Source organism: Seriola lalandi, unplaced genomic scaffold, assembly GCF_002814215.2.
Source record: "Seriola lalandi dorsalis isolate HSWRI2012SDOR001 ecotype SW California unplaced genomic scaffold, Sedor1 jcf7180002054543, whole genome shotgun sequence".
Classification (NCBI taxonomy): Eukaryota; Metazoa; Chordata; class Actinopteri; order Carangiformes; family Carangidae; genus Seriola; species Seriola lalandi.
This window is the reverse complement of record NW_019525096.1, coordinates 239,207-248,559: the sequence shown is the minus strand read 5'-3', so window position 1 is coordinate 248,559 and position 9,353 is coordinate 239,207. Positions and strand designations below refer to the sequence as shown.

General features: G+C 39.7%; 2 protein-coding genes and 1 long non-coding RNA gene across 4 annotated transcripts in view; 2 read left to right on the top strand and 1 right to left on the bottom strand.

Annotated features, from left to right (window-relative positions):
- Positions 1-7: 7 nt before the first annotated feature.
- Positions 8-1,893, bottom strand: LOC147818648 (uncharacterized). Its single transcript, XR_015437785.1, has 3 exons — positions 1,380-1,893; positions 671-1,033; positions 8-44 (listed from the first exon to the last, which is right to left on the bottom strand). It is a non-coding gene; the product is annotated as an uncharacterized LOC147818648 (long non-coding RNA).
- Positions 1,894-2,000: 107 nt separating this feature from the next.
- Positions 2,001-9,353, top strand: part of LOC111661328 (E3 ubiquitin-protein ligase TRIM21-like) — a 12,155-nt gene continuing 4,802 nt past the window's right edge. The window contains exons 1-4 of one of the 2 annotated variants that reach the window (XM_023414844.2): positions 2,001-2,115; positions 3,204-3,318; positions 3,890-4,178; positions 4,370-5,852. In XM_023414844.2, coding sequence (XP_023270612.1) covers positions 3,899-4,178; positions 4,370-5,445 — 1,356 coding nt within the window. In that variant the 5' untranslated portion in view covers positions 2,001-2,115; positions 3,204-3,318; positions 3,890-3,898 and the 3' untranslated portion in view covers positions 5,446-5,852. Of the gene's footprint in view, positions 2,116-3,203; positions 3,319-3,889; positions 4,183-4,369; positions 5,853-9,353 lie in introns of those variants that run through there. The other variant, XM_087176209.1, reaches the window with a different exon arrangement.
- The window catches only part of LOC111661330 (uncharacterized), a 19,183-nt gene continuing 17,648 nt past the window's right edge, over positions 7,819-9,353 (top strand). Inside the window, exon 1 of the mRNA XM_087176211.1 lies at positions 7,819-7,994. The gene's annotated coding sequence lies outside the window, so the exon portion shown is untranslated. The remainder of the gene's footprint in view (positions 7,995-9,353) is intronic.

The window sequence follows — 9,353 nt, the reverse complement described above, 5'->3', positions numbered from 1 at the left end:
TGTCTGGCAGGTGTTGCCAGGAGCTTGGAAGTACTTGGCACTGGCTTGAAGAAAAAGGTTTTGGATCAAAAAATGAATTTCATGTTTGCATGAAATGATAATACATAATATACTTAATCACAAGCTACGTGACACACGCATGTACCTGGGATGAACTGGTTATGGTGAAAACCAGAGGGTGATTTCGCCCTTTAATATTTGTGTGTGAATTTAGTACACACACACACACACACACACAGCAGCGGTGTGAAAGCAGCTGTAAGGACATAAACTGCCTGAACTGAACTGCTAATACTCTAATCTGTACTGGCTCAGGTCCTGATAAAGAGAGGGATGCTGAAATCTCCTGAGAAATGTAAAGAAACTGCACTTTCAATCATGGCTGATCTAAATTAATGTAAAGTGGTTACAACATGGTGAACCGACCGACGTGTATTCACTCGGTCTACTGGCTCCATACAATCTCAATTTACAGTCATCAGTTACAAAATCAGCCTAAAGTCACTGACGTCACTAGCTGGACAACAGCCGAGAGCAACAGACACAATCCTACTAACCGCTAAAACGTCTGACGACAACGTCAATATCACCACCTGAAATGTTTGTCGGTACGGTTTGTCAGTCGTTGAACTGATTATACTTTTAGCTAAAGAGCTAACATGCTACTCACCGGGCTAACAGGAAAGTCGCGAGCTCGGCATCAAACCGCATCTCTTTCCTCTCAGCAGCTTCTCCAGCGGTGGAAAGTCACATCCAGATTTACTCGTGTCGCTTCTTTTCTTTGCCGTTGAACGTGGTTTCTTGTCGGGAGCGGTCCTTCGGGACGCAGATGAATATCGCCTTCGAGGAGGTTCCGCCATTCCTGTGTTTCTGTGACGCTAACCTGAAACTGCCGGAAGTTGTTCTTCTTCGTGGGACTGAGGGCAGACTTGACGCGCCACTGACTCACACGGCGTCTAGTGTCACAAAGTGGTATTACAACACAGGACAGGTCCGTGCTGGCTAGTGCGCATGCTCGTTTCAGTAGATAACTCTGAAATACAACAGATCTTGATCATGACATCACCACTATAGCCGCTTCACACACTGTTGATAGTGTTAATTCATTATTTGAACATTTGAAACTAAAGTTCTGGCCACATCTTATATTGCACCTTTACAGCACAACCACCAGAGCTGACATTTAAAAGTAAAGCTACATGTTCTTTGCCCACATTGCAAACTAACTTAGTTTTGTCACTAAGTTAAAACAAAAACATTGAGCTTAACTTGACTGATATTGACATATTTGATGCATACAAAACATTTGGATTTGCTCTGACAGTATATAAATCTATGCTTGGATTATAAAATACATTAATGCTTTCCCTTATACTTACATTCAATTTGTGACGTACAAGCATTTATACTTGCATTCAGGCCAGTAGATGTTGCACTGCTTGCATGAAGCATCAAGCTATAAACCCTTTGTGGAACCACTTTGCTGAGAAAGTAAAACCTCCGACGCTGTGGGACTTGCATCCAGTACCAGGCAGTTGATTTCTGCAAACAAAAGATACAATTTTACTCACCGAGTATTTCACTTACTGACAGAGCCAGGTTTCAGTTCACTGCTGCCACGTTGGTCTCTGGTGTCTGTATATGATGTCATAGGGCTGTCTCCCCAGTCACCACATGTTGGCAGTCTTGTCTTTATGTAACGACCCAGCCAGGGGAAAAGGGAAGCAACATAAAACTGACTACTAACTGATGTAGGGGAACAGGAACCAACAAAGAGCCTAACTATGTGATTCTAACCAAACCAAAAACACAAGAAGCAGCACCCCTGTTCCTAATGTGTCCAACAGTCTTTTTCTAAGGGTGTGATGCACAATCTGAATTCAGGGCTCTTAAACTCTCTTCCTCTGATGCTTGAACGGATGCAGCTGTGTGAGGCAGGATCATTGCTGCACCAATAGGAGAAGCCGGCCGTGGAGTCGTAGGCTCCTCCCCTCTGCCACGACAGAAACAAGTAATCCATCAGTTGGTGATAAAAATGCCCGAGCTTTGTGCAGCAACAAGCTGTAATAACAAGAAAAGTGGATCTGTCTTTTCTTTCCCAAAGAATGCAGAGAGGTAAGTCTAGACAGGGATAGGTTTTAATATTATAACAGTGTCATTGACTTATCTTCCGCCATCTTTAAAAAGAAATCAAAGGCTTTCCTTTTTTCCTTTTTCCTTTTCCTTTGTATGTAGTTTAGTAACTACATGAACTTACACTGTTTCTGGCCTTCATCCAGTATCTCCATAAAAGACGTTTAATTTGGATGATCCTGGAAAATCAAGGGTTATGTACAGTGACGATGAAGCCAGCTCTTTAAAAATTTTTGTGTGTTCGTCAGCAGGATTACACAAAAAGTACTGAAGTGATTTGCACCAAATTGGTAAAGGCATGGGACACGGGCCAGGGAAAAACCCATTAAACATTCAGGAATATCCAGGAATCCAGGAATCCAGGAATCCAGGAATATTCACATTGCAAAATAGGGCATTTTTCAAATTTTTCATCAATTTCTCAGGAAATAATGTTTGGATTGGGATATATTTATGGTGTTGATATCTATGAGTTAGTATAGTCTGGTGCAGATCCAGGTAATAAGCTGGATCTCAGAGATGTGTAAGATTGTTTGGCCGTGACGGAGGAATGTGCTCGACTGAGCATATCTGAGAATATCTACATATGGGACAAGTCAGGACACGAACTCCAGCCTTACGTTCGAGCCATTCCTGCCTATCCTTTCCCTGACTCTGACTCAGTAGCCTGGGAACAGGCAACATGTCACCTGCTGTTCTGTGACCTGCTTCCTGTTTAGCCATGTTTGGTTTGTTTGTATGTTTGGACTGACATCAGGTCGCCAGGCTGTGAGGTTTAGTTTGACCCAGAGTTCATACTGAAGTCCCTCTGTTTCAACCTGTTCTGACGACCAGATGTCTTTTATTGTTGGTCCTCTACACTGTCTTTTGTGCGTGGGTGGTATAGTCTGTCATTATCTGCTTACTTACTCCAAATATTAACTCAGCCCATATTTTTACTAGCCTGAAACCACACCTTATATTTCCGCCCATGGTGCATCCATATAATCATTTAATTTCTCTATTGGTACATAACATGGTGGGACAGCTGATAGGTCCACCTGGTCTGATGTCATACTGACGTTTTCTAGGTTGGGAAGGTGAAGGTTTGAGGATTACACCACAGTCAGACACTGACGGCTTCAAGACAACATCTTCGTCCAGAGCAGGAACAAAAGCTCTGACGTTACAGGACGAGTTTAACAGGTAAAACTATTTTAACGAAACATTAGACTTGCCTGAAGTTTCAACTACTATATGCCATTGTTATAGCATTCCTTATGAATACTATGATGAATTTTGAATATTCATTAATAAAGAAGTGTTATAATGGTTGAAATGGTTCTAGTGTTAAATGTTTTTTTTTTTTTTTGGTTTCCAACTTTCATTTCATCAAAACTGTTCTATAGGTGAGATCCAGCATGTCAGAACTGGCCTCAAAATTATTTTAAAGCCATCACAGCAGAAATTTATTTAAATTTTTTTAAACAAACTTGTAGTAAGTTTGTTTAATTATAAACCTGCAATTTATAGGGTAAACTCTTTGTAGGAAATTAGATTTTAATAAAATACTGAGCTGTAGTAAAGTCTAAGAAGGTGTGACTATGAGGAAAATGTGAAGTAACAACTTGTCATTTTAGGGGAAAGGGGAAATCATTTGCAATGCAAAGAGGAATGGTTCTCTTTTAGTTCCTGTTACAGAACCATTTGCTCCAAGGTCTAGCTTTTGATCATACAAAGTGTATTCATTAGTAATTCTTTTTTCTTCTTTTATCAGGGAACCACAATGACAAAACTTACAGAAACTCTTTGGGACACTCTGGAAAAGCTGAAAGATGAGCAGCTCAAGCACTTCCATTGGTTCCTGAAGCAGGATGGCATCCTAGAAGGTTTCTCGGCCATCCCAGTGGCCCGGCTGGAGAGGGCAGATAGGCAGGACACGGTGGATCTGATGGTGCAAAAATATGGCTGCAACGAAGCTCTGGGGATAACCATAAAGATTTTAGAGAAGATCAGCAGAAATGATCTGGTGGAGCATTTATCCAGTATCAGCTCAGGACCGAAAGGTAAGTTAAAAAATATGAATGTCTGAAAACCAACTTTCACACAGATCTTATAAATTATTACATTCAGCATATTCATTGTGGATTAAGTATAATGTTCAAACAATAATAATGTGAAAATAGCAATTTACCCAACACCACCAAAAGAAATAGACTGACAAGATGTGTGAATGTCCTGCTCTGCTTTGTTTTAGTCTTCAAGAACCAAGATTCTGCTCTTCTCAAATGTGAGTATGAAAGAAAGAAGGCTGAGCTGGGGGAGACAAAGGCCGTAATCAAGCTGATGATCCAGGAGAGACAGATGAAGATCCAGGAAATCAAACGCTCAGCAGAACTCAGCAGGAAATCTGCAAACAGACACACCGCAGACAGTGTACAGGTCTTCGGTGCGTTAGTGCAGTTGGTTCAGAGAAGTCTGGAAAATCTAATCGAAGCAATTGAAGAAAAACAGAAAACAACACAGAAACAGGCCGAAGGATACATCCAAGAGCTGGAGCAGGAAATTTCTGAGCTGACCAAGAGAAGTACTGAGGTGGAGCGGCTGTCGCACATCGAAGACTGCTCCCGGGATGCTATTCCACCCACCAAGAACTGGACAGAAGTCAACATCCCACCTCCACCATATGGACGAAGTCTTGGGAGCGTTGTGACTCAGCTGAAGGAAAAATTCATCAATGGGACGGAGAAGTTGATTGCAAAAGCCAAGCTGATCAGGGTCCAGGAGTATGCCGTGGATGTTAGTCTAGATCCTGACACAGCAAATGCCCATCTCCTTTTGTCTGACAATGGGAAACAAGTTTTCTGTGGTGATGTAGAACAAAATCTCCCAGACAATCCAGAAAGATTTAAACCTAATGTCAATGTCTTGGGAAAGCAGAGTTGCTCTTCAGGAAGATTTTACTACGAGGTTCAGGTGAAAGGGAAGACTTCCTGGGATTTAGGAATTGCCAAAGAGTCAGTCAGTAGGAAGGGGTCAATCACAGCAGGCCCTGAGACTGGCTACTGGACTATATGTTTAAGGAATACAGATGAGTACAAAGCTTCTGGTGTCAATCTCAGTGTAAAACATCCACTAAAGAAAGTGGGTGTGTTTGTGGATTATGGTAAAGGTTCAGTCTCCTTTTTCAATGTAGATTCTGCAGACATTATCCACTCCTTTACTGACTGTTCCTTCACTGAGAAAATGTATCCATTCTTCAGTCCTGGTCATCATAATCATGGTAAAAACTCCGCCCCTCTGATCATCTCTCCTGTCAATAACATTGATTAGATATGACCATTCATCCAGTCAAAACAGATTCCACCATTCTTCCAAATGTCATCAGTAAATGTGATGTTTGTGATTAATAAATGAATCACTCTTCATGATTTGATCAATAATAATGTAGGAGATGAGGGAAATGATTTGAAACAGTCTAAAAATGTAATGGAGTTTGGTTGTAGTGCCATGTTTTGCCACTAGATGGTGCCACTTCCTGTTTGATGACATGGAGTTACAGATGTGTGTGCTGCCTTGCTCTGATCCCTTGCCACAGTCTCCGGTTCTTTCTCCAGAAGGGGGAGTTGGTTTGTTCATATCTATATTCTACCACTCATGTCTGTAGGGATGGTTGTGTCTGGCAATGAATAATGGTTGATGTGTAACACACAATAAATGATCAGTGTGCAAATCCCTAACTTTGTGTGTCTGTTGGCTTTCCAAGCTAGCTTGTGTAATAAGTCCAGTCACCAAGTCACTGCATTTTCTTCCATCAATACCAACCACACAGGTATATATGTCTGCCTGCCACATTACCAATAAGAAACTATCATCAATGGAGGTGTTCAGGCTGGATCACATAAGGAAATAAAATAAAATTACTCTCATGAACACTATTATGTTGATGTACAGCACTGGCCCCAGGATAAAGTACAGATGGATGTCATATGTTAACAAAGTGTTGGACACACTGAAGGGCCCCAATAATAAGGCTGGACTCCTAGATGCCATTATAATGCAACAGTAGGCAAATCACAAAGAGCTTACATTACATAAAATGTAAAAAGACTACCTGAGAAGTAGGACTACCACTTCTTAGCCCAATTATTAGACATTGTTCCCTGTCTGGAAATTATGCGGCAGGCATGTTGTGTTCAAGGATGAAACATTTGGGTTTTTAACAACAGCACGTAGGTCAAGAATTAGTCATAAACACTTTATTTTGTTGATATACAGACTTTGCCCCGGGAAAAAGCATAGATGGAAGTCATTCATTAACAAAGTGTTAGACTGAAGGAGCCGAACAATAATGTAGGACTTAAAGGTTTTTATCGTTTGCTGACTGGAAATTATGTGGCAGGCATGTTGTGTTATAGAACGAGACAATTTAAGAAATGTTGCTCGGCCATGGAGTTTCTTCATGTCTGTCCACAGTGCATCTCTTGCTCAGTCAATTCAAAAAGTGATGAGTCAGCTTAGTTAATATGAGTGTTCTGATGCATTTTCCTGCTACAGCAGAAAGAGAAAACAGGTGTAAAGCATCTCCTGATGTCTTACTGCAAAGAATTGGTTCTGTAAAGCCAGTAACCCTGGTATTACAGAAAATCACCAGTATCATTGAAAATGGTTATCCAAAAATATACACAAAGCCTTTTCTGAACACCTGCAAGAGCTGGTTTGAGAATGTGACCAATGAAAATGAGTGATGGACTTCTGTTGGTCGCACAACACAACAAAACACAAATGTGTAATTTATGCTTTAATGGGAGTTTCTGGGGGATAAAACATCTGAAGTTTTAAATTACACATATAGTAGTGTCATATATTTTATGCAAGTGTCGCCCTTTGTAGCGTCACAGTTAATACATAACAGCTTACAGTTTCGTTTTACAATCACAATCATCAATCATTTATTGCCAGATATGAGGTTTATAGAGTCTGTCCTTTCATTTTAATACATTTTAAATATTGACATATTGACTAGATTAAACAAAGCAGAATCAACAAACTATTGAAAAGAGGTAGAGAAAGTAAAGCTGCAGACACTACTTTTTGTTTTTGTCTGAAGTCAATTTAAAGTCAGATTTCCAGTCTTTGCCTATTAATAAAAATATTCAATATGTAAATATGTGTGTATATGTAAAGAGATGGTACCATCAGAAGGTTATACCTGCTAACATATATTTGTTGTATTAATAATCACTGGAGAATATTTTGAACATCTGACATTCAGAAATTGACCTTGTTTTTAAAATATGATTGGATATATTTATATATATACATATATACATACATATTCCTTATCACTTTGTTATCATTTATTATTAAAACTATTTGAGTTGGTCCCCATGAAACGTGACAATTCAGATAATTAGTTATTGCTGCAAGTCTCTACAGTTAATGCAGCGGTCATGAGTCCGATTTTATTAAACTTCCACCAGAGCCACAGAAGACTTTTACACCTGTTTCTAAAGGCTGAGTTGCAATCCTTAAAGTCTGACTGTTACATATTTTGCTTTGTTACAGTATCCATAACCAGTCCATACTCTATTCTGTACACTTGTGTACTTTCTGGTGCTGGTCTGAGGCTGCCTGTGTAAATCCATAAAAGGATAAGTGAGTATGTTTATCAGATGGTAGTATTGTTTCAGTTGGGGAGGAGACTCACTGCAACATCTTTAACAGGAAGTCTAGCAGAGACAGTCGAGGCCAGGACAGTAACCACGTCTCTCCAACCGAGGATTATAACTTATATATGGTTCACTAGCTGTTAGACAGAACAATCTAAATGTATTGCTCATCTTTCTACATCTGAAAGACTCTGTGGTGAATTCAATTTGGTGAGTTTTTAAAGTGTTTATTGTTTGAATGGATGTTACATGTCTAGTTTTTCGGTGTATAACTTGTATCATTGTCTCTGCTGTCTAATTTCTATTTTGGGGAGAAAACTTTTTCATGTTTATTTCTGTCCTGGAATCAACTGAACTAAATTGGTAACACTGTACTACTGTGAGAGTTTTGAAGGGCTCCCGACATAAACAAAACTGAAGCTGAAACACAGGAAGAATCTGCAGCGGGTCTCTACGGGTTACAAATGTTTAATTATCAGCTACTGGCCTTCTGCAGTGTAGAGCAGGGTGCAGATGGATTGTTACTGATAAAGTCAAAGTGTCTTATCTTACTTTCAACTTGGCCCTTGGAGCAGCACAGCGTAAATATTTACTTAAATCACATTATATGTATGACTGCCTAAGATGTAAATCTATCTGTATAATTGAATCTTGATGTGTGAACAAATGGTAAGGAAGTAAAAGAGCAGAAAACTTCCAGACTGCTTCTACCAGGAACTGTATGTGGTTTTAACCATGAGGGTGAATAAGGTTATGATTTCTCCTCAGGTGTTTAAGGCCTCTCTTTTAGTTGGCTAGCTACCAAACTCAGGTAAGTTTGATTCTTACACCTTATAGTGTCACAATGTTCAGCTACTGGGTTAAAATACATTTCTTATCTTGGTCTTAAGGCCGGTTTATGGTCTCACAGAACTAGTCTTTGAGACGTGCTTTCCGACCACGTCAGAAACCAAATGTGTTTATGATTGAACGGCCAAACTGGAGGAAATGAAGTGATAAGTCAGATGACAGAGAGGAAATTCCTGAAAGACATTAATAGTGTCACATAAAGTTGTGTTAGAAATTTAAACTAGAACTACTGCCTTACATTCGCATGCCTCTGCCAAACAGGTAAGTTGCAAGAAATGGAGATAAAACACTGAGTAAATGTTTTTGTGGAACATGATGATGTCACAGTGAAGTTGACCTTTGACCATTTGGATGGAAAATGTCCTTTCATATAATCCTTTTAGAAAATTGACCTATATTACGCCATAATTAGAAAGCATATATGAATTTGTGACCTTGACCTTTGACAACTAAATTCTAATCAGGTAGTCCTTGAGGCCAAGTGAACATATGTGTCAAATCTGAACTCAAATTTATACGATTGTCCGTTTCATAAAATGGCTGACACAGGCATCCGCTATATTACATCAGAAAGATTTTATTTAAAAAATGGGTCATAGAAGAATCTTTAAACAGTATCTCTGGGACATTTCCTCTGAGGGGAAGCCACAGTTGCTTCTCTTACTGCTGTTCAGCCGAGGAAGCCAAGTGAATTCCTGCAATTAGACAGGAAGCAGCTAT